Raw genomic sequence first — 25201 nt, 5'->3', positions numbered from 1 at the left:
CTAAGTTGTGTTACTTTGTAGTGCATCTCACTAGTGAGCAGCAACGTGCGAGCTCTAGACGTGCATCCTGTGTGTCTGCTGCTAGCGAGACAAAGATTGTGGATGGTGACGAGAATGTTCACTGCATTCATTTCATTCTACTATTGAATTAACGCACTCAGCTCTGAGAGCAAAGCACAGATTGAACCCTCTTGCACCCTGATTGGAAGTGAGGAACAAATAAAACACATGGACGTGGCAATTTATTGTTGCGGTCAATGTTATCGAGTTCATTTTAAAGTTAAAGTTAAAAAGTTAAAAGTTCCAATGATTGTCACACGCACACACTAGGTGTGGTGAAATGAACCTCTGCATTTGACCCATCCCCTTGTTCACCCCCTGGGAGGTGAGGGCAGCAGTGAGCAGCAGTGATGTCTGCGCTCGGGAATCATTTTGGTGATTTAACCCCCAATTCCAACCCTTGATGCTGAGTGCCAAGCAGGGTCCGATTTTTATAGTTTTTGGTATGACTCGGCTGGGGTTGGAACTCACGATCTACCGATCTCAGGGTGGACACTCTAACCACAAGGCCACTGATTTATTGATTTCGATTTGATTTACCGTATTTTCCGGACTACACAATGCACAGATGCATTAGCCGCACCCTCTAAATTTTAGGGGAATAATTTGGAATATTTGGTAGGTGAGGGGAGCAGTGTAGTAAGTATAAACTGTTTTAGTTATACTGTAAAACTTACAAACATTGCTTAGAGTTAGGAATGAAGAATCCATATGAGTAGGAACGCTATGGACGGCTAGAAGACTGAATGTCAGCGAGCAAATTCGTCCAAAACATGGCGCTATAGCACAAAAAATACAACAACTTTTCAGTATATTTGCTTGTTTTTTTTAAACTGTATTATTATGGCCGTAAGTTTCGAAAAATCAACAAATTAGCCGCACCGTCCTATAAGCCGCAGGATTTAAAGTGTAGGAAAAAAGTAGCGGCTTATAGTCCGGAATTTACATCGTCCCAGGCCTAATGATACAATGAGGCTGTCAAATATAGTGATTAAAATGAGTATGTGTGTGGGGTGCACAGACGTTGCATGAATACATGCAATGCAAGAATATATCCGAGTGGGATATTTGAAGCTTCTCTCTAGTAACGTGTGATCAGTGAAAGTTTGCATTGCATTATTTTGCATGCGGAAACAGTGTGTCTATGACTAAACATCACAGTAGCAAGTATCACTTTGTGAATATTACAATGGGCTTTTTTGGGTTATACTGTTGTCAACGTGGGCAAGGTATTGGTATGGCATCCTTATAGTGGGCTAAGTATTGTGCTGCCATTGGTAAGGGGCAACACATTGTGATACCGGTAGTATTATACTGGGTAAATACTGTATGTATCAAGATCCTATAATTATTCTATACCAACAATTGCACTATGAATGGGGAGGTTGTAATGATGGTTGTAATCTACCATAATGAGCTAACTATTGCAACATTTAAAATATTGATGAGAGTAGAGCTAGACAGATGCAAAAACGAATGATATAGAGCAGAATAAAGACTGAAGAAAAAGCCAACGAGGAGGAGCTTTCATGCATGCCAAAGCCGCTCAATAACGTCGCTTATGAAGCACATACTAGTTGTGGCAGCTCCTTATCCACTCGTACTTTGCCGTGGTCCTCCAAACACACTGATGTAAAGCTGATGAAAATGTTGACAGTGCTGAGATGACAATGAAAATTAAAATGCACCCACCTACACGAGCCCATAGACCAGCAAACGCTGCAGACAACCGTTCACTCCTGAAAGTGATAGCCTAAATACATTTGGCTCCATGAATCCAAGATGATGACATAATTGTGAAAACCTTTTACATGCAAATAGACTGGTGGTGTCAGTGGTGATGGTGAGCACTCATGCCTGCTATTGTGTGTGTCTGTTTGTACGCAGGTATGAAGCAGCATGCCGACATCGGGACTCAGTACCGTTCTGTCATTTATGCAAGCAGTGCGGATCAACTGGAGCCGGCATTGAAGAGCAAATTGGCCTACCAGAAGGTGGTACACATGCATAATATAGTGTCTTTATAGGTAGCTTCGGGGTAGTGATGCATTAACGGAAATGTATTATTTGGTTGGAAGATGTCTATGAATGTTCTCATTCATCCAGGTCATCTCAGGGCGTTCAATCGATCGCAACTTGAGTGTTTGGTTTGTCTTAGGCCCCGTTTACACTAAGCCTGATAAGGTTATCCAGGGTAAAACCCACCTAACCTTATCCGTGTCCACACACAACAATGTTACTGTTTAAGACACCCTCCCTCCTCCGTCCGCCGGCGCAATGCGACCTAATACGCATGCACAGGACCCCACATTATCGTTGATTCTTCTTTGACAGATGGACGAAATTTTTCCTTAAGTAGAATCACCGCTGACCTGGACATTGGAAAGTTCTCTTGCCGTCTGAGATGTGTAGTATCCGAAATAGCTGCAATCGCTTTCTCTTAAGGTATTCATGTGTGATTTCCACAAGCGTCTGTACAGACGGAAGGAAAAACACGGCATGTCTGGATGACTCGCCTTCATATTTCCAGTGGTTAGCTTCGGGTTACGAAACCGCTTTATCATGAAGCTGGCTGTGGCGCGTTCTTTCTGACGTCACTTCCTCTCCGAACTCAGTTTGTAAACGATCAATGAGTCCATAGAAAGCTAAGTGCCGGAGATTCAAGAAATACACGGCACACTTACCCGTGTAAAAATTTGTCAGAGGAGGGGAACCTTAAACGCTGGTTTAGTGTGGCTGAAACGGGGTTATCCAGCTTAGTGTAGACATAGCCTGAGTCACCATTGCGTAGAAGTCTTTGGGCAATCGATTCCAGGGAATTTTACGCGGCTAGGTGGACTAGTTTGTTAAGCGCAATGTTCGGCCGTACCTGATATATGAAAACCGATGCAAACTGTGAACTGAACTAAGAGTGGGGTGTACGAAAACCACTGTCTATACTAACACTTCTATCTGGGGGATTCTGACTATTTTGGACTGGTTGTAGTCTTTCCACAGCGATCGTTCTGCCACACAAGACCTCAATGCTCACGAGGGGAAATTACACTTCCACGACTGTCGTTGGCGTGGTCAGTAGGATTGCTCCTTTACATCAAAACAGTTGTTTTCCTCACTAGGATAGGGCGAAACCATCCTTGCCCAGGCACACTCTCCAGGTTTCAAGGTTGGCAGCAAAATGGCGCCCTGTAGTCACGGGAGGGGCTTTTGACCAGTTAGAGAAAGTATGGACGGATGATCTCCTAAATGATTGGTCCAAAGCCCCTCACGTGACTATAGGGCGCCATTATGCTGCCAACTTTGAAACTGAAGTCTCAGCTAGTTGGTAGTTTAAAGAAGAGCACTACGATAGTCATTATGGGAAGTTGAACTACATTAATTTGATAAAAATAGTGTCATGGAAACAGACGTTCAGAACATCCAAAGGGAGAATTTTCCCAGGGCATTGAAACTAAAAATTGTAATCTAATAGCTGATTTTCAAGTCTCCATACATCAATTAAGGAAACTCAGTAAAATGCCCTTGCTTATCACCTTTTAGCAGTACCTAAAAAGTTGTTATTTGAAAATGTGGACCATACTTAGTGTCCTTTCGTGTCGTTCTCGCCAGTTCAAGGTCCTAAATGGTTGTCGGATTATATCCTCAGTAGGGATGTCCGATAATGGCTTTTTGCCGATATCCGATATTCCGATATTGTCCAACTCTTTAATTACCAATACTGATATCAACCGATACCGATATCAACCGATACTGATATATACAGTCGTGGAATTAACACATTATTATGCCTAATTTGGAAAACCAGGTATGGTGAAGATAATGTCCTTTTTAAAAAAATTTATAAAATAAAATAAGATAAATAAATTAAAAACATTTTCTTGAATAAAAAAGAAAGTAAAACAATATAAAAACAGTTACATAGAAACTAGTAATTAATGAAATGAGTAAAATTAACTGTTAAAGGTTAGTATTATTAGTGGACCAGCAGCATGCACAATCATGTGTGCTTACAGACTGTATCCCTTCCAGACTGTATTGATATATTGAAACAACCCTTTTGTGTGAATGAGTGTAAATGGGGGAGGGAGGTTTTTTGGGTTGGTGCACTAATTGTAAGTGTATCTTGTGTTTTTTATGTTGATGTAATTAATAACAAAAAAAAACAAAAACAAAAAAAACGATACCGATAATAAAAAAACGATACCGATAATTTCCGATATTACATTTTAAAGCATTTATCGGACATCTCTAATCCTCAGCCATCTACTTTCCAGGTGAGAGGCATGATTTATGATCTAGAATAAACTTCCAGGGAGCAGGGAAGCGAAGAAACAGCAGACCACTCGAAGATGTATACAAGAGCACACACGGTCGTGATTGTTTATTGTTTATTGAATGGATCCCCATTAGCTGACGCCAAGGCGACTGCTAGTCTTCCTGGGGTCCATATAGGAGCATACAAAATTAAAATACAAAGAATACATGCATTACCAGACATTATACAATGGAAAAATACAACATAAGATAAAAAGCTAGTTAAAACCAGTATTAAAAATTCACGTCATGTGGGCAGCTGCAATAGGTGTATCTTCAAAGCTGTCTTGAATGACAATTTACTTTGTGAGAGATTAATGTGAGATGGCAACCCATTCCAGAATGATGTACATCTATACATGACTGTATGTTTGAGGAAATTGGTGATCACAGCGCCCCTATAAATTCTGTGCGTTAGCGCTTCTAATAACAATATCACTTATACTTGGTTAATATTCAAGTCATGAAATGTAAATGGAGTATTGTTGGCTCTTTTTAAATGGTTATTTATCCAATTGTATGGGCGTAATAGAGGACCTCCCATTGGCTGCGCTGTAAGCAGATTTTTATTTTACGTTTGTTCAATATTTGGAATGCATTAAAAAAAATCCATCCGTCGTCATGTCTTTCATAATGATTGTGCAGTTCCCCTTTAAGCACCTGGCTGGCAAAGGTACAGTATTTGTAGCAAACTGCTGGAACGTAATGTTGCAATTGTCCATGCAGAAAAGCAAGCATGCCTGATAGAAAACGCTCAAAAGTAAGGCTCTACTCTTTCAAATGCGCTAGCTTGATGCTTGATGGATACGCCATATACATGCTCCAGACCAGCGTTTTTTTGATTGATTGATTGAGACTTTTATTAGTAGATTGCACAGTGAAGTACATATTCCGTACAATTGACCACTAAATGGTAACACCCGAATAAGTTTTTCAACTTGTTTAAGTCGGGGTCCACTTAAATTGATTCATGATACAGATATATACTATCAACATAATACAGTCATCACACAAGATAATCATCATCAGAGTATGCACATTGAATTATTTACATTATTTACAATCCGGGGTGTGGGATGTGGCGGGGGGGGGGGGGGGGGGGTGTTAGGCTTGGTTGTTATCATCACCTTCCTGGAGGTGTTCTTTTAGTGCGGTTTTGAAGGAGGAGGATTTTACATGGGTTGTCAAGTAGTCCCTTTCAAACTTTCATTGCACTTTGTCACATTATTGATTTTGAAAATGTGACCCCAGATGACGCCGTAACCCAGGGTCAGAGGCCAATTTGTTCCTTTTCAGCGCTCGCCTGTTCCTGATTTTCAACCAATCATCTCCTTCAAGCATTCATAGATTATCGTTGTAGGTCAAAAAAAGAGCCGTATTGATTTCTAATTATATCAGTCACAAGATGGACGATTCCGCTGAGTTAAAAAGATAATTTCAGTATGTATTGTCAACGGTCTACTGGTTAAATTCAGGCATCAAACTCTCTTGATTTAAAAGGTGTTTGACCTCAGATGGCAGTGGGCAGCTAATGTCATACAGCGCTGTAGTGCCTTGAGTCATTTTGTTTTATTTTATTCAAATGTTGAGTATTTTTTAATAATATCCAACACAAGGTCAGACAGAGTATTACCCCATGCAATTTGGAAGTCGTTCGTTTGTGACTCAAAACATTTCAATCAATCCATCAATCAAAGTTTATTTATATAGCCTTTAATCACAAATGCCTCAAAGGGCTGTACAGACCACAACAGCATCCTCGGCTCTGGTCCCACATCAGGGCAAGAAAAATCTCAACCCAGTGGGAACAATGAGAAACCTTGGAAGGGACTGCAGATGTGGGGACCCCATTCCGGAGTATTAGAAAACTCTCAATAACCCAGATACTTTTTTGGGCTCTGGAAATCACTAATAAGCTTAGAACGCAGATTTCTGACATATTGTAAAATACAATCAGCAAGACAAGATGGCACTGGACTGTTTAGTATTTTATACGTAAGTACTAAAACATTAAAGTCGCATCTTAAGTGCACAGGAAGCCAGTGCAGGTGAGCCAGTATAGGCGTAATATGATCAAACTTTCTTGTTCTTGTCAAAAGTCTAGCAGCTGCATTTTGTACCATTTTGTATTATTTTAATGCTAGACATAGGGAGACCCAAAGATAATACGATAATCGAGACGAGACATAACAAACGCATGAATAATGATCTCAGCGTCGGTGGTGGACAAAATGGGATGAATTTTGGCAATATCATGGAGATAAAAGAATGCTGTTTTAGTAACACTCTTAGGCCCCTTCTACACTAAGCCAGCTAAGGTTATCCAGGGTAAATCCCACCTAACCTTATCCTTGTCCACACACACACAATAGTCGTTTAAGACCCCCTCGCCCCCTCCGTCCGCTGGCGCAACGCGAGCTAGTATGCATGCGCGGAAAATGCGCACGTCATAGTCACCTCCAGTGTTACTTTGTGTGCAAGTTCTTCAATTAAATGTAACTTATCTGAACAATATCCAGTGTTGTGGTATGTCAATTAACTGGAATCCAGTGTGCTGTGGGGCCCTATTGTAGTGAATCACACCTGAGCCATCATAAATTAATCAAATATTTAATGGACATGTGAAAGTAAACAAATGTGATAAGAACATTTTACATCAATCAATCTATGGATCTAGATATCTGGTCAGGACACTCCTCACTCTTTTGCCTTCCCCTTCATTGTCCATTCGTTTTTGGTGACTGTATATACTCTGGACCTAGACGTTGAGTCCGCGACATACATGGCAGACAATAACTGATACAGTCTGCTTTGCCAGTCCAAATGCATTCGATGTTTTCTGTAGTCTTCACTCGTCGGCCAGGTAATACAAAGCACACGCTACCTTTTTTATCACATCCACAGGAGCCCGCGTTCTCGTTGTCTCTCCTTCGACAAATGGATTGACGTTTTTCGGTAAGTAGAATCACAGCTGACCCGGACATTCGAAAGTTGTCTTGCCGTCTGAGATGTGTTGTATCTGAAATAGCTGCAATCGCGCGTTTTCTTCTCTTAAGGTATTCATGTGTGATTTCCACAAGCATCTGTACATGTAGAAAGAATGAGAAACACGGGCATGTCTGGATGACTTGCCTCCATATTTCCAGTGGTTATCTCCGGTTGTTATGAAGCTGGCTGTGGCGCGTTCTTTCTGACGTCACTTCCTGTGGGGGGCGCAGTCTTTCTGACTTCGCTTCCTCTCCGAACTCAGTTTGTAAACGATCAATGAGTCCATACAAAGATAAGAGCCGGAGATTCAAGACCCATGTAAAAAATTATCTAAAGAGGGGAACCTTAAACAATGGTTTAGTGTTGCTGAAACGGGGCTTAGGCTAAATAATTATTATTTTAAGAACGTATCCGACTTAGTGTAGACATAACCTCAATGTGTGACTCATGAGAGAGTTGGGTTGAAGATAATATTGAGATTCTTTAGTATAATTGTTATGTTGTCAAATGTTATGGTGGTATCTGTCACATATGCATGTACAGTAGATGGCAGTATTGCCCTGTTTAAGAGTGTCACAACATTGCTGTTTACGGCAGACGAACTGCTTTACGGTAGACAAAAAACGTGACTGCGGTTGTTGCGTGTTGTTACCGCGCTGGGAGGACGTTAATGAAACTGCCTACAATAAACCCACATAAGAAACCAAGAACTCGCCCTCGATCATTCTACAGTATCTTTAAATAAGTGCTAACAAGACTGTAAATCAATATTTCCGTTTTCTTAGCGTTAAGTTGCAAAAAGTTGCTGAACATAACATTTTTTATTTCATTTAGACACGCCTCAAGGTGACTACAATCTGGCGTGTTGGTCAGCTTTAGGGGCATGTAGAGTTGGGTGTCATCAGCATAACAGTGAAAGCTATATCGATCCGTTGCACCGGTCGCCAGGGGGGGTCCCCACATCTGCGGTCCCCGCCAAGGTTTCTCATTGTATCCCATTGGGTTGGGTTTTTTCTTGCCCTGATGTGGGATCTGCTTTTGCTTGTGCAGCCCTTTGAGACACTTGTGATTAAGGGCTATATAAATAAACTTGGATTGATTGATATGATTGATGGTATTGAAAGCAATAGATCATTTTTCAAGCCCTTTTATATTAGACATTTATAAAGATCAGTGTCTTTTAGGCCAGCTGACTAAATATATCAGTTTGCAGCAGGAAAACATCATACCAGTTGGCATTTCAGTGCAATTTTCAAAGAAATGTGTTGATGTAAGGACTCAAGTAAGGGATTAAGGCACTAAAATTGAAGCATAAATTGCAAGAATTGAGTCACACTTTGCAAACTTTTTAGTATTCAGGTTGTCTCTGCTCCATTTGAATGAAAAATAAATACAAGTGTGCTTCTGTAGCTGTTTAGAGGCAGTAAACAAAAGCGCGGACTGGAGTTTTGTTTGAATAACAATCGAGTGGCCGTCTCTTGAGTGGTGACCTCTCAGAGTTGGACGCTGTTTAGTTAAGCAAAGCCACCTGTGTTTAGTTGATCGCATCTACATCCTCTTAGTCCTCGTTCTCCACAGCCCTCGTGCTGAAAGAGCACAAGAGGGTGCGGAGGTCGTTTGGGCTCATTGCTAAAACGCTCTAGTGGCACACGCCGTTCCCTCCTATTGTTGGCTCCCTCCGTCTGTCCATCAGCCCGTCCCAATGATCCTGCTGTCTCTCTGAAATCTATTCAGCCACAATCAGGTGCTGGAGCAGAGGGGAGCAAATTACAACCGTCCTTCTTAACTTTAGGGGTCAACAGTCACAGGGCCGTGTGGGGGACGCATCGTTTCTATGACGACAACCTCCCAACCTTGGCCTTGGACTGGGGTCGGAGGTGAGAGAAGGGTGGCAGCTGGCACCAGGGATTGTAGGAGAATAAATAGAGAAAGGTAATGTCATCAGAGACAAGACTGACAGCCTATCAGCTGATGGTGACCCCCCCGACCTAAGCAACTAACCGTGACCCATCCTCACATACAGCACATTTCATACACTTTTATAGACAGTTTGCTTTTGGCATCTAACTAAAACAGACAGAATGAGAGACAACCTTTGAATTGAATTACCTTGTAAAAACCTGTGAAAAGCCAAACTAAACACTATAAAAACAATCACATGCATTTTCTACGCGACAAAGTCATGGTCTGCATCGAAGGAAGTCAAGCCAGAATTGTTGCATCAGAGCTGTAACTGAAATGTTCGCATTCATTCACCTATGCCTTATACACAGAACCTGAAGCAGGATAGATTTAACACAGCAACACAGTAAGGGACAAGCGGTAGAAAATGGATGAATGGATGGATGGACACAGTAACCCACCATCATATGATTAGATGCATTGCGATGTGATGGTGTGACGTATGAGATATATAGACCACAAAATACAACGACAATTGCTTAAAACTACGGCTGCAGCTGTCGATTATTTTGGTAATCGAGTAATCTGTCGATAAATGTGTTCGATTAATTAAGTAATCAGATAAATCACACGTTCTATCCTCAATGCGTATTTTAGGGAACATAGTTGAAATAAACAAGGGGTTTTCTATTGACCTTTATTCTTATTTCTTATTAAAGGCCTACTGAAATGAATTTTTTTTATTTAAACGGGGATAGCAGATCTATTCTATGTGTCATACTTGATCATTTCGCGATATTGCCATATTTTTGCTGAAAGGATTTAGTATAGAACAACGACGATAAAGATTGCAACTTTTGGTATCTGATAAAAAAAAGGCTTGCACCTACCGGAAGTAGCGTGACGTAGTCAGTTGAACATATACGCAAAGTTCCCTATTGTTTACAATGATGGCCGCATGAAGTGAGAGAGATTCGGACCGAGAAAGCGACAATTTCCCCATTAATTTGAGCGAGGATGAAAGATTTGTGGATGAGTAAAGTGCAAGTGAAGGACTAGTGGGGAGTTGAAGCTATTCAGATAGGGAAGATGCTGTGAGAGCCGGGGGTGACCTGATATTCAGCAGGGAATGACTACAACAGTAAATAAACACAAGACATATATATACTCTATTAGCCACAACACAACCAGGCTTATATTTAATATGCCACAAATTAATCCTGCATAAAAACACCTGCGTGTTTGTTATGCTAGCTCCTCTGCTAGCTCCTAGCTCCATAGAACACGCCAATACAATTCAAACACCTGATCAACACACACAATCACTCAGCCCAAAAGACCGTTTACCTAACCCAAGGTTCATAAAGCTTATATATTTTTAAAAAGTTACGTACGTGACGCGCACATACGGTCAAGTTATCGAATGTTTAGCAGCCAAGGCTGCATACTCACGGTACCTGATATTCAGCTGGGAATGACTACAACAGTAAATAAACACAAGACATATATATACTCTATTAGCCACAACACAACCAGGCTTATATTTAATATGCCACAAATTAATCCTGCATAATAACACCTGTGTGTTTGTTATGCTAGCTCCTAGCTCCTCTGCTAGCTCCTAGCTCCATAGAACACGCCAATACAATTCAAACACCTGATCAACACACACAATCACTCAGCCCAAAAGACCGTTCACCTAACCCAAGGTTCATAAAGCTTATATATTTTTAAAAAGTTACGTACGTGACGCGCACGTACGGTACGGTACGTGTTATGCTAGCTCCTAGCTCCTCTGCTAGCTCCTAGCTCCATAGAACACGCCAATACAATTCAAACACATGATCAACACACACAATCACTCAGCCCAAAAGACCGTTCACCTAACCCAAGGTTCATAAAGCTTATATATTTTAAAAAAGTTACGTACATACGCAAAAAAAAGCCAAAGCTGCATACTCACAGTAGCACGTCTGCGTCTTTGTCATCCAAATCAAAGTAATCCTGGTAAGAGTCTGTGTTGTCCCAGTTCTCTACAGGCGTCTGTGTATCCAAATCAAAAGTCCTCCTGGTTAGAGTCTCTGTTATCCGAGTTCTTCCATCTTGACTGCATCTTTCGGGAATGTAAACAAAGAAGCGCCGGCTGTGTACTGTTGTGGCTGACTACGTTCGAAAAATACGTCCATTTCGCACCGACAACTTTCTTCTTTGCTTGCTCGGCTTCCTTCTCCATAATGCAATGAACATGATTGAAACAGATTCACGAACACAGATGTCCAGAATACTGTGGAATTATGAAATGAAAACAGAGCTTTTTCGTATCGGCTTCAATGTGGAAGGCATACCCGTGTTCGCCGGGCTACGTCACACGCATACGTCATCCTCAGAGGCGTTTCGAACCGGAAGTTTAGCGGCAAATTTAAAATGTCACTTTATAAGTTAACCCGGCCGTATTGGCATGTGTTATAATGTTAAGATTTCCTCATTGATATATAAACTATCAGACTGCGTGGTCGGTAGTAGTGGGTTTCAGTAGGCCTTTAATGAACATAATGTTGACATTGCACTTGTACTTAGACTTAGACAAACTTTATTGTATATGTATAGACTTATGTATATGTATTGTATATGTATAGACTTATGTATGTATATGTATATGTATTGTATATGTAAAGACTTAGACTTAGACTAACTTTATTGATCCACAAGGGAAATCGTTCCACACAGTAGCTCAGTTACAAAGGCTGGAAAGGGTAAGGATGAAAAGGGTAATGCAGGTATAAAGTAGACTAAAAGTGTACCATAGTAGCAATATAAAATATAACATATATGTAATATATACATATTATGTATACAGTATATAATATATACTGATATATTATTGTGACAGTTTCCCTCGCCCTCGCTCCAACTCCAACTGCCGTGTCTCATTCCGGCTGCTGCTAATAAAGGCGACTAGATAACAAGGCCCACCTGGGGCATCTACTCACCTGTTGCTGTCTTCGAGGCCGGTCCTTGCACATCCTGTTCCACGGTAGGCCCGCAGGCCACGCCCCCTCCACAATTATATTATGATATTATATTATATTTGTATATAACAAATATATACAGTAGGCTAGACTATTGTAATGGTCTACTTGCAGGTCTTCCCAAAAAAACTGTCAGGCAGCTACAGCTTGTTCAGAACGCTGCTGCTAGAGTTCTAACAAAGACCAAAAAATGTGAGCACATTACACCAATTCTTAAATCCTTACATTGGCTCCCTGTACATCAGAAAATTGATTTCAAAATCCTCCTGCTCACATATAAATCACTACATGGTCTAGGGCCCAAGTATATCACTGATATGCTCCCACTATATAAGCCCTCTAGATCACTAAGATCTTCTGAGACCAATCTGTTAGCGGTTCCAAGAGTAAACTCAAATCAAGGGAGATCATCATTCAGTCACTATGCAACAAATACCTGGAATAAACTTCCTGAAGATGTCAGACTCTCCCCAACTCTCACTACTTTTAAAACTAGACTGAAGACTTTTATGTTCACCTTAGCTTTCAGCTAAATCTTTTAATCTTTTAACTTTTAACGTCTGCACTGTTTTTATTTTTATTGTCTGCATTTTAATTTTGCTTTTATTTTCTTTCATTTCACTTTGTTGTCTGTGAAGCACTTTGAGTCTGCCTTGTGTATGAAAAGCGCTATACAAATAAAGTTGCCTTGCCTTGCCTAACATATACAATATATAACAAATCCCAATGACCATGTACAATATTATGGTATATGTAACAGCTGCAGCAAAAAACAAAAGGTCAGCATAAAATAGAGAGTAGATCCAGCAGAAAATATACATTATAAACAAAGAGAGGTAGCTAACATAGAAGCGGTCAGGTAATAGACAGATATCATCTATTGCTGTATGGCGAGTGATTATACAGCTGGATGGATACCGTAGGAGCATTACTGTATATTACTTAAAGGCCTACTGAAACCCACTACTACCGACCACGCAGTCTGATAGTTTATATATCAATGATGAAATCTTAACATTGCAACACATGTCAATACGGCCGGGTTAACTTATAAAGTGCAATTTTAAATTTCCCGCCACACTTCCGCTTGAAAACGTCTCGGTATGATGACGTATGCGCGTGACGTAGCCAGTTTAACAGAGGTATGGCTTCCCCATTGAAGCCAATACGAAATAGCTCTGTTTTCATCTCATTATTCCACAGTATTCTGGACATCTGTGTTGGTGAATCTGTTGCAATTTGTTCATTGCATTATGGAGAAAGAAGCTGAGCAAGCAAAGAAGAAAGTTGTCGGTGCGAAGGGGATATTTTGCGAGGGAAGTCAGCAACACAACACAGCCGGTGTTTCATTGTTTACATTCCCGAAAGATGCAGTCAAGATCGAAGAACTCGGACAACAGAGACTCTAACCAGGAGGACTTTGATTTGGATACACAGACGCGATACCGTGAGTACATAGCTGCGCTTCCAAACATTTGATCGCTTGCTATAACTAGCTCGAGCTAGTAGCTAGGAGCTAGGAGCTAGTATTATTAATTAATTTGTGGCATATTAAATATAAGCCTGGTTGTGTTGTGGCTAATAGAGTATATATATGTCTTGTGTTTATTTACTGTTGTAGTCATTCCCAGCTGAATATCAGGTCCCACCCGCGCGCTTCCAAACATTTGATCGCTTGCCCGTACGTGCGTGTCACTTTCGTAACTGTGGTTAAATATATAAGCTTTATGAACCTTGGGTTAGGTGAACGGTCCTTTGGGCTGAGTGAGTGTGTGTGTTGTGCAGGTGTTTGAATTGTATTGGCGGGTTATATAGACGGGATCCCGTCTATATAACCCGCTGGAGCTATAACTAGCTCGAGCTAGTAGCTAGGAGCTAGCATAACAAACACCTAGGTGTTTGTTATGCGGGATTAATTTGTGGCATATTAAATATAAGCCTGGTTGTGTTGTGGCTAATAGAGTATACTGTATATATGTCTTGTGTTTATTTACTGTTGTAGTCATTCCCAGCTGAATATCAGGTCACCCCCGGCTCTCACAGCATCTTCCCTATCTGAATCGCTTCCACTCCCCACTAGTCCTTCACTTGCATTTTCCTCATCCACAAATCTTTCATCCTCGCTCAAATTAATGGGGAAATCGTCGCTTTCTCGGTCCGAATCTCTCTCACTTCTGGCGGCCATCATTGTAAACAATAGAGAACTTTGCGGATATGTTCAATTGACTACGTCACGCTACTTCCGGTAGGGGCAAGCCTTTTTTTTATCAGATACCAAAAGTTGCGATCTTTATCGTCGTTGTTTTATACTAAATCCTTTCAGCAAAAATACGGCAATATCGCGAAATGATCAAGTATGACACATAGAATAGATCTGCTATCCCCGTTTAAATAAAAAAAATTCATTTCAGTAGGCCTTTAACTGTGTAGCCTAAAACCAGCTAATAGATCATAAATAAAGAACCAAACTAAAATGCTCTAATCAAGTATGATAAATGTATGTATTTGTTTATTTATTTTTAATTTAACTCACACATTTGAAAAGCTATTTATTGGAGGAGGGATGTTTGATTTTTGGACAAACAACTCGTTAGCAATAACAGTCCAACTGTAGATGCTGTTTGAATAAAACATTCATTATGCAAGTCAAACATATGATGACCTTAAATACACATTTGCCTTGTTTGTGGTTGTTGTAACATACTGCATCTTTGCTGTAGTGCTATTGTGAAATGCCAGTGTTTTTTGACAGTCCAAACATTTGACCACAAAACCTTTAACAGGTTCTCTTGTCTTCTTTGGGCCCTTTTCTCTTTTCCCCTTCGTCTTTGAGCCATCTCTCTTGGCACTTCAATGTTCTCTGCACTTGCGACCTGTACCACTAATAGGTGCACCACTTTCATGTGAACTCTATTGGAGGAGTCTTACAATGTCCACATATTGTAAGTTTAGTCCATGCGGTCTAGATTTGATAATTGTTCGTTAATTAAACGCATTAAACCAATCATCGTAGCAGCAAAATATAAATCAAAGCTTTTTGCTAATCGATTTAATCAACAAATCGTTGCAGTCTTACTTTCGACACGACAGGACGGCAGGAGAAGAAAGTCACATCCCAATCTTGGCATTAGTCTGGCATGGATGCTCTGCCGGTTACAGTTCTGACACTACCTTAGAAGGCACAACATTTTCAGGAAGACTACTTCGCCCCTGGCCCACCCATCACTCTTTTTTACTACTGCTCAACAACCCAGGAATTTTTAGACTTCAAAGGTGGTATCAAGCTGAAACAGCATTGCAGCTAAGAATCCTACCCTGTTGTTTTGAGAGAAAGTATTCATTATCAAGCATTTTCTACATCACACTGGACCGGGGCTATTCAACTAACTTGTTTTCAGGGCCACATATCCAGAGAGCTAAGGAACACGGTGCCGGATTTCTCTCGTCACTATTATTCTTATTTTGTATATTCCTGAGAATCTGCTGTTTTTAAGGACCTACAGCAAAACAGCTAGTAAAATACCATCAGTGTTTCTTAACCATAGGGCCCATTATTGGGCCAAGAACGTACCGTAGAGCCGTTCCAAAAAATATCCGTTTCTTAGCTGTGAAAAGCAGCGGTACTCAGTTTTCATACACTTTTCTACCATTTGTTGCAGTTCCACCACTTGTGGCCATACTTGCCAACCTTGAGACCTCCGAATTCGGGAGACGGGGGGCGTGGTCGGGGGGGGGGGAGTATTTTTATAGCTAGAACTGTACTGTACTTGCTGCTTACTTTTTTTTTTTAAATAACACTTACCTTTCTTTATTTGAGTAGCCTTTGTTCTGCCATTTGAGTACTGGCGAGCGATCTCTGAATCCGGGAACATATCCTTCACGGATTTGTTGAAAACATCCGCAAATGAGAACGGGATGTTTCTTGCAGCTATCAGCATAGCCATCTTTGTCTCGGCATATGTTACACCCTCGGGTCTCCATTTAGCAAGGTGGCCCATAATACTGGGCTGTGACCAGCCTTGTGCTTCTCTGACCGTTCATGAGTGACTATACCCATTCGGCCACCGTGTTATGGGTTATAGATAAACCTATGGATAACGGAGACATATATTAGGCTGACCATATTCTGAAATCCCAAAAAGAGGACACATATATGCGTGCCAAGGCGGGCAGCACGCCAAGGCCGGGACTAGGTGAAAATTTGCCAATGATACTCGAACTTGCTTCATAAGTAATATATTTATTTAAATACAGCATTTTTTCTCTTTTGTTTGATTGATTGATTGATTGAGACTTTTATTAGTAGGTTGCACAGTGAAGTACATATTCCGTACAATTGACCACTAAATGGTAACACCCGAATAAGTTTTTCAACTTGTTTAAGTCGGGGTCCACTTAAATTAATTCATGATACAGATATATACTATCATATATACTATCATCATAATACAGTCATCACACAAGATAATCACATTGAATTATTTACATTATTTACAATCAGGGGTGTGGAGGGGGGGGGGGGTGTGGACATAAAGTAGTGGACATAGAGAGAGAGAGAGAGAGAGAGAGAGAGAGAGAGAGAGAGAGAGAGAGAGAGAGAGAGATCAGAAGGCATAAGAAAAAGAAAAAGTATCTGCATTTGATTGTTTACATTTGATTATTAGCAATCCGGGGAGGGTGTTAGTTTAGGGTTGTAGCTGCCTGGAGGTGAACTTTTATTGCGGTTTTGAAGGAGGATAGAGATGCCCTTTCTTTGATACCTGTTGGGAGCGCATTCCACATTGATGTGGCATAGAAAGAGAATGAGTTAAGACCTTTGTTAGTTCGGAATCTGGGTTTAAGGTGGTTAGTGGAGCACCCCCTGGTGTTGTGGTTATGGCGGTCATTTACGTTAAGGAAGTAGTTTGACATGTACTTCGGTATCAGGGAGGTGTAGCGGATTTTATAGACTAGGCTCAGTGCAAGTTGTTTAACTCTGTCCTCCACCTTGAGCCAGCCCACTTTAGAGAAGTGGGTAGGAGTGAGGTGGGATCTGGGGTGGAGGTCTAGAAGTAACCTGACTATGTTGTTCTGAGATGTTTGGAGTTTAGATTTGAGGGTTTTGGAGGTGCTAGGGTACCAGGAGGTGCATGCATAATCGAAAAAGGGTTGAACGAGAGTTCCCGCCAGAATCCTCAAGGTGCTTTTGTTGACCAGAGAGGAAATTCTGTAGAGAAATCTCGTTCGTTGGTTAACCTTTTTGATTACCTTGGTTGCCATTTTGTCACAGGAAAGGTTAGCCTCTAGAATGGAACCTAGGTAGGTGACCTCATCTTTCCTGGTGATGACACTGTCACCTACTTTTATGTTGAAGTCATTGACTCTCTTAAGTTTGATGTGGGACCCAAACAGGATGGATTCTGTTTTACCCAAGTGGATGGATAGCTTGTTGTCAGCGAGCCAGGTGCAAGTTCTACAGAGCTCAGCACTGAGGATTTTCTCCACCTGTGACTTGTCCTTGTCTGATACCAGCAAGGCAGAGTCATCCGCAAACAAAAACAATTCACAGTCGCATGCCGATGACATGTCGTTTATGTATATTAGGAACAGTAAAGGTCCCAATATACTGCCTTGGGGGACTCCACAGCTCACCGAGAGGGGGGGGGACATGGTGCCGTTCACCTCTACCACCTGCTCCCTCCCCTCCAAGTAAGACTGCATCCAGCTCCAAGAGGTTTTGTTAAATCCGATTGCTCTGAGCTTATCCAACAGTATAGCGTGGTTAACGGTGTCAAAGGCCTTCTGAAGGTCCAGCATGACCATGCCGCAGTATTTGCCCGCGTCCACCTCGTGTTTGATGTGGTCGGTCAGATAGAGAAGGCATGTGTCAGTGGAGTGGTTAGTTCTGAAGCCGGATTGGAATTTGTACATGAGTTTATTAGTGGCAAGGTAACTATCGACCTGTTCATAAACTATTTTCTCCATTACTTTCGAAATGGAGCTGAGAATAGAAACAGGTCGGTAGTTGCCAGGTTCCAATTTGTTTCCTTTTTTAAAGAGGGGAGTTACTCTTGCTATCTTAAAATCTTTTGGTACTTGGCCTTGTGTAATTGATAGGTTTATTATGTGCGTGATGATCGGGGCAATGATGGAGGCAGAGTCCCTGAGGAATCTGGAGGGAATATTATCAAGGCCGGTGGCCTTGTTAGGGTGGAGCGCGCTCAATTTTTTAAACACCTCATCAGCTGTGACCATTTCTAATTTGAAATCATCGTTGGATACTCCTAGCTTTCTGTAGAAGGCTTTAATGTGTTCTACACCAAAGCGACCAGAGTGGTGGGACAGCTTGTTGACAAGAGTTGCGGCTATGCTGGTGAAAAAGATGTTAAGTCTGCTAGCTACCTCCATTTTGTCTGTAATGAGGGAGTCACCCTCCTTGATGCTGATGTTGGTGAGTCTTGTTTTAAGTTTCTGGCTGCAACCAGGAAGCTGACAGTTGACAGTAGTGTTGGCGCTAGGAATTTTCAAAATGGGGTCCCAGGGACCCCATCAAATCATACAAATGGGGTCCCACAGTAAATTTTTGGGGTACCACTTTTTTGTAAGCGTTTTGAAAACAAATGACAAATGTCTGCATTATCCTGTTGTATCTCACATTCTATGTTGTGTTTTGGAAAAAGGTTGTCATAAACGAGCTCTCGCCCTGCACAACTGTTTTGTGCTTTGTAGTGTCGACATAGGCTTGTAGATCTTTATTTGCCACAGATATACACGTTCCTGCTTTGCACACGAGTACCTCGGAGTCTTGTTCACGAGTGAGGGAAGAGTGGATCGTGAGATCGACAGGCGGATCGGTGCGGCGTCTTCAGTAATGCGGACGCTGTATCGATCCGTTGTGGTGAAGAAGGAGCTGAGCCGGAAGGCAAAGCTCTCAATTTACCGGTCGATCTACGTTCCCATCCTCACCTATGGTCATGAGCTTTGGGTTATGACCGAAAGGACAAGATCACGGGTACAAGCGGCCGAAATGAGTTTCCTCTGCCGGGTGGCATGGCTATCCCTTAGAGATAGGGTGAGAAGCTCTGCCATCCGGGGGGAGCTCAAAGTAAAGCCGCTGCTCCTCCACATTGAGAGGAGCCATATGAGGTGGTTCGGGCATCTGGTCAGGATGCCACCCGAACGCCTCCCTAGGGAGGTGTTTAGGGCACGTCCGACCAGTAGGAGGCCACGGGGAAGACCCAGGACACGTTGGGAAGACTATGTCTCCCGGCTGGCCTGGGAACGCCTCGGGATCCCCCGGGAGGAGCTGGACGAAGTGGCTGGGGAGAGGGAAGTCTGGGCTTCCCTGCTTAAGCTGCTGCCCCCGCGACCCGACCTCGGATAAGCGGAAGAAGATGGATGGATGGATGGATGGCTTTGCACACAGTGCATTCTGCTTCCCATGTGTCACGGCCAGGACCAAAACACAAATACTTTTTCCGCAAATCATCCGTGAAGTTGCATTTACTTTTCAGCATTTCTTGTTTTCATGTCTGTCTCCACTCACTAACTCTCTCGCTCTGTGTCTCTGCCCCTCCCTCACCAATGTTTCTGCGTGCGCACCTTCACAGCTTGTTTTGTTCAAATACCAAGACTAACTCTCCCAGTCTACACGCCCCGCTAGCACCAAACCCCCCACACATGACCCCCCTCCCCCTCCCTCCGTGCGTCAGTTGAGGTTAGAGAGTTAGGGCTGCATGGGATTCTGGGTATTTGTTGTGTTGTGTTTATGTTGTGTTACGGTGCGGAGGTTCTCCAGAAATGTATTTGTCATTCTTTTTTGGTGTGGGTTCACAGTGTGGCGCATATTTGTAACGTAACAGTGTTAAAGTTGTTTTATACGGCAACCGTCAGTGTAAGCTGTGTGGCTGTCCAGCAAGTATGCCTTGCTGTCTCCCACGTGTGCAAATTATAGCTTCATACAACATGAGCCCGAGCTGGCATGCTGTTTGTGCAAGTAATAGAGGATAATATATGCAGTGCCATCACGGTACGCCCTTAATTTATTTGTTAGGGGTTGCCGATCCCTGCCCAAGACGTACATTGAAAATACACGCAACCCTAACTAAAAATGCCGGACATTTGAGGCATTTAAGAAACCCCGCCCGGACGCCCCGGACACACCCGCAAAAGAGGACATGTCCGGGGAAAAGAGGACGTATGGTCAGCCTAACATATATCATAGTCTCCTTTTCAGGTGAGAGAGGACGCTAAAGGCAGTGCCTTTAAGGCACACCCCCAATGAGGTTGTCCGGCTGGAAATCGGGAGAAATTCGGGAGAATGGTTGTCCCGGGAGATTTTCGGGAAAGGCACTGAAATTCAAACAGAAGACGTCTGGAGCTAAAGTCATAGAGAAGTTTCTTAAGCGCATAAAATAGGACAAAATGGTTAAGTTGTATTTTCATTTGCACTTAAATGTTATTGACAGTTTAGTTAAGAAACATATTCATTAGTAATGTAGTTGCCGACCCCTGTCCTAGGATGAGGAGGTCAGCTGATAACGAGACACGTCGGTCTTGTCCAGTTTGTTTTATGTCTAGAGCAGGCCTGGGCAATTATTTTAACTCGGGGGCCAAATTTAGAAAAACAAATGTGTCTGGGGGCCGGTATATCTATTTTTAGGAACACTAATACAAAACCTCACAATAATGTCTGATTGGATGCTAAAATGTTATGACAGACCGCCTTAAAAAAACAGAATGGAATTTTAAATTTTTTTACGGATGAGACACCCAGAATGTACATGAAAATAAAGATTGTGGGATTTACAATATTAACTATGAACGATAAAACACTGAATATTGACTACATATGAACATCACACCCCCTCTCCATCGACATTTTACAATCAAGCGAAACGCAAGAAAAATGCAACAAACCGGGAAATATGAAGGCGAAGGGTTAAAAAAAAAACCACCTACTATCTGACATATCTGATACATCACTAAGCTTTAGTACTTTGTTGTAAAAATCCCTCCACGTCTGTCCCTGACATCCGCATTTCAGGCTGGCCGCTCTGGAAACACTCTGTGGAAACGCTCCCCAACCACACTGCTTGGTGCCACGTCTAAGCTGCTGTGACTTAGATTACCGTAGTAACTAATTAGATTACCATAGTAACTAATTAGATTACCGTAGTAACTAGTATATCATGCAAAAGCGCAGATTCCAACCATTGAAATATTTTGTATAGTTCAAGACTTACGGTCATTAGAAAACATCACTGCACATCATAATGGCAGCTACACTTTCCATCTTAAAGATCTAAAAACATTATTTGGGAATGTCTGGCGGGCCAGATTGAAAAGGGCCTTAATTTGCCCAGGTCTGGTCTAGAGTGTGTCTTGTTGCACTTTTGGACCATAATTTGCTCCAGAATTTTTGATTAAATCCTTTTTTGCTGGATTTCTGAGGGTGTGCTGTGTCAGTTTGACCTTGAAAACGGCGTCGGAACGTTGAATTTTACTCCATACCGTTGCTTAATCGCGACACATCCACATCCAGAGTGCCTCTAATGCGATGTATGTGGATGGTATCACAGCGCACCAAAAGGCCCTTCATATTGGGACATATCATCTTGTCAGCTCCCCAGTTGATGTCTGAGAGTCTCTAACCTAGTTCCTGCTCACAAAACACACATTTACAAACATCTGACAGCCTCCCTCTCTCTCTCTCTATATCTTCCGCCACCGACGCTGCTGACACCGCCGATCTGTCATCGACTTCAGTGGCACCGCCGTTTTCGACGGCGTCTCCGTCGGGATTCTTCTTCTCGCGGAACCAAAATGGTCGCCCTGCCGCATTGACGCTAAGCCCGGAGAACTCCAAAATGGCATCCTCGTGACAGAACGCTGATTTTAAAAAAGGAGCCCGATGTTGACCGTGTGAGCGGGCGAGACCAACCTTAGATAAGGATAAGACAATCCAGACATACGTTTGGCTCGCACACTCCCAGCCCGATGAATAATTAACCCATATGAAAAGTCTCTTCTGCAGGGCTTTCAGTTTCTTAACTTCTGCATTGGGGTTGGGGGGCGGGGGGGCTTGTTTAAGTGTGAGGGTGGGGGTTGGGGGGGGGGGGTGGTTCAGAGGGGGTTCTTCTATAATGAAATTTGAAATTTGCAGAACATCAAAGGCTTCTGTAGCCAAGCCGCTGTGGCAGCAGAGCGCAGAGGAGTGCATCCCACCCCCTTCCCATGTCTCACCCATCCAGCCCCCACCCACCTTCCTTCCCCGTCTCACCCTTTTTTTTTTCCCTTCTTTTTTTTCAGCTCTCTTCCTTACTCATCCTTAACCCACGTCTTCACTACCCCCCTCTCCTCCAGGCCTGGGAGAGGAGAGATGGGAAGGGTTGAGTCGGAGGAGGGCAGGGTGGTGGCATGAAGACAGGTTGGGGTCGGGAGGGAAACGTGTGTGCGTGTGTGTGTGTGTGTGTGTGTGTGTGTTCTTGTATTTCTACCCTTCTTGAGACATCAACAAGGAAAAGTACCTTCCATATGAGGACCGGTGAACAAGTTAGGACCGAAATAATGGTCCTAATACGGAAAACCATTGCATCTAATAGAGAATGTCTCATTTGCACCCCTGGTGGTGAAATCTATCAAAATTAGGGTGGTCCCAAAAAGGAAATATTTTTCAAATTGGACTGTTTGTTGGTTTTAAAAGTGTCAACATATGAAATAACAAGTGTGTGTAAGAAATTGAAATGAGCCCCCTTTGGCCAAAATTAATTTAAAAAAAAAAAAATAAGTGTGTATATAGAGACATACTGTACTAACTTGAAGTAAATAATGAAGATTAAAAAACAATTACCAACAAAAAATTCAAAAAAAAGAACAATTAACTAAAAGCAGTCTTTTTCTCACAATGTGTCGACTTTTTTGTTATAAAATTGGGAACAATTTCTCATATTCTTTCTGTTTCTGTAATATTGCAATATTTTCTCGTAAAATTATTACTTTTTAATGCAAAATGGTGACATTTGTCATATGAAATTCAGACTTGTATCACAATATTGCCAATTTTTTGTTGTTCTTGTAAAACAGTGACATTTTTTGAGCCAAGTAAAATTCTGATTATTATTACAACATTGCCAACATTTTTAAGTTTTCTTATAAAATTGTCACTTTTGTCGAGTAAAATTACGACTTTTTTCATTAAAATTGCCAACATTTTAAGCTTTTCTTGTAAAATTGCGACTCTTATTGAGGAAAGTTCCAACTTTTATCATAATATCGCACAAATGTTCACTTTTTCTCTTTAAATTTTGACTTGCGTTGAGTAAAATTACGACTTTTATTATAATACTGCCAACATTCTAAGTTTTCCTTGTGAAATTCCAACTCGTTTTTCACAACAGGTTTTTTAATATCTGCATGGTATGTATATATTATTACTGTTGTAAATACGAATCTTTATATATCTAGGAAGGGTGGTCCTAAAGCGGGAGGCATTTTTCGGAGGTCTCAAGAAGGTATAAAATACAAGAATGTGTGTGTGTGCGTGTGTGCATGTGCGTGTGTGTTCTTGTATTTCTACCCTTCTTGAGACATCAACAAGGAAAAGTATCTTTCATATGAGGACCGGTGAACAAGTTAGGACCGAAATAATGGTCCTAATACGGAAAACCATTGTCATCTAATAGAGAATGTCTCGTTTGCACCCCTGGTGGTGAAATCTATCAAAATTAGGGTGGTCCCAAAAAGGAAATATTTTTCAAATTGGACTGTTTGTTGGTTTTAAAAGTGTCAACATATGAAATAACAAGTGTGTGTAAGAAATTGAAATGAGCCCCCTTTGGCCAAAATTAATAAAACATTAAAAAAATAAGTGTGTATATAGAGACATACTGTACTAACTTGAAGTAAATAATGAAGATTAAAAAACAATTACCAACAAAAAATTCAAAAAAAAGAACAATTAACTAAAAGCAGTCTTTTTCTCACAATGTGTCGACTTTTTTCTTATAAAATTGGGAACAATTTCTCATATTCTTTCTGTTTCTGTAATATTGCAATATTTTCTCGTAAAATTATTACTTTTTAATGCAAAATGGTGACATTTGTCATATGAAATTCAGACTTGTATCACAATATTGCCAATTTTTTGTTGTTCTTGTAAAACACTGACATTTTTTGAGCCAAGTAAAATTCTGATTATTATTACAACATTGCCAACATTTTTAAGTTTTCTTATAAAATTGTCACTTTTGTCGAGTAAAATTACGACTTTTTTCATTAAAATTGCCAACATTTTAAGCTTTTCTTGTAAAATTGCGACTCTTATTGAGTAAAGTTCCAACTTTTATCATAATATTGCACAAATGTTCAGTTTTTCTCTTTAAATTTTGACTTGCGTTGAGTAAAATTACGACTTTTATTATAATACTGCCAACATTCTAAGTTTTTCTTGTGAAATTCCAACTCGTTTTTCACAACAGGTTTTTTAATATCTGCATAGTATGTATATATTATTACTATTGTAAATACGAATCTTTATATATCTAGGAAGGGTGGTCCTAAAGCGGGAGGCATTTTTCGGAGGTCTCAAGAAGGTATAAAATACAAGAATGTGTGTGTGTGCGTGTGTGCATGTGCGTGTGTGTTCTTGTATTTCTACCCTTCTTGAGACATCAACAAGGAAAAGTACCTTTCATATGAGGACCGGTGAACAAGTTAGGACCGAAATAATGGTCCTAATACGGAAAACCATTGTCATCTAATAGAGAATGTCTCATTTGCACCCCTGGTGGTGAAATCTATCAAAATTAGGGTTGTCCCAAGAAGGAGAGATTTTTCAAATTGGACTGTCTGTTGGTTTTAAAAGTGTGCACCTCTGGTCAACATATGAAATAACAAGTGTGTGTAAGAAATTGAAATGAGCCCCCTTTGGC

General features: G+C 41.3%; 1 protein-coding gene across 2 annotated transcripts in view; it reads left to right on the top strand.

Annotated features, from left to right (window-relative positions):
• Positions 1–25201, top strand: part of msrab (methionine sulfoxide reductase Ab) — a 123801-nt gene that overhangs the window by 81315 nt on the left and 17285 nt on the right. For both annotated transcript variants that reach the window (XM_062041461.1, XM_062041460.1), the window contains exon 6: positions 1948–2054. In XM_062041461.1, coding sequence (XP_061897445.1) covers positions 1948–2054 — 107 coding nt within the window. The remainder of the gene's footprint in view (positions 1–1947; positions 2055–25201) is intronic.

Source organism: Entelurus aequoreus, linkage group LG03 (assembly GCF_033978785.1).
Source record: "Entelurus aequoreus isolate RoL-2023_Sb linkage group LG03, RoL_Eaeq_v1.1, whole genome shotgun sequence".
NCBI lineage: Eukaryota > Metazoa > Chordata > Actinopteri > Syngnathiformes > Syngnathidae > Entelurus > Entelurus aequoreus.
Note: the sequence above shows the minus strand (reverse complement) of the source record. Positions and strands in the feature narration are given on the sequence as shown.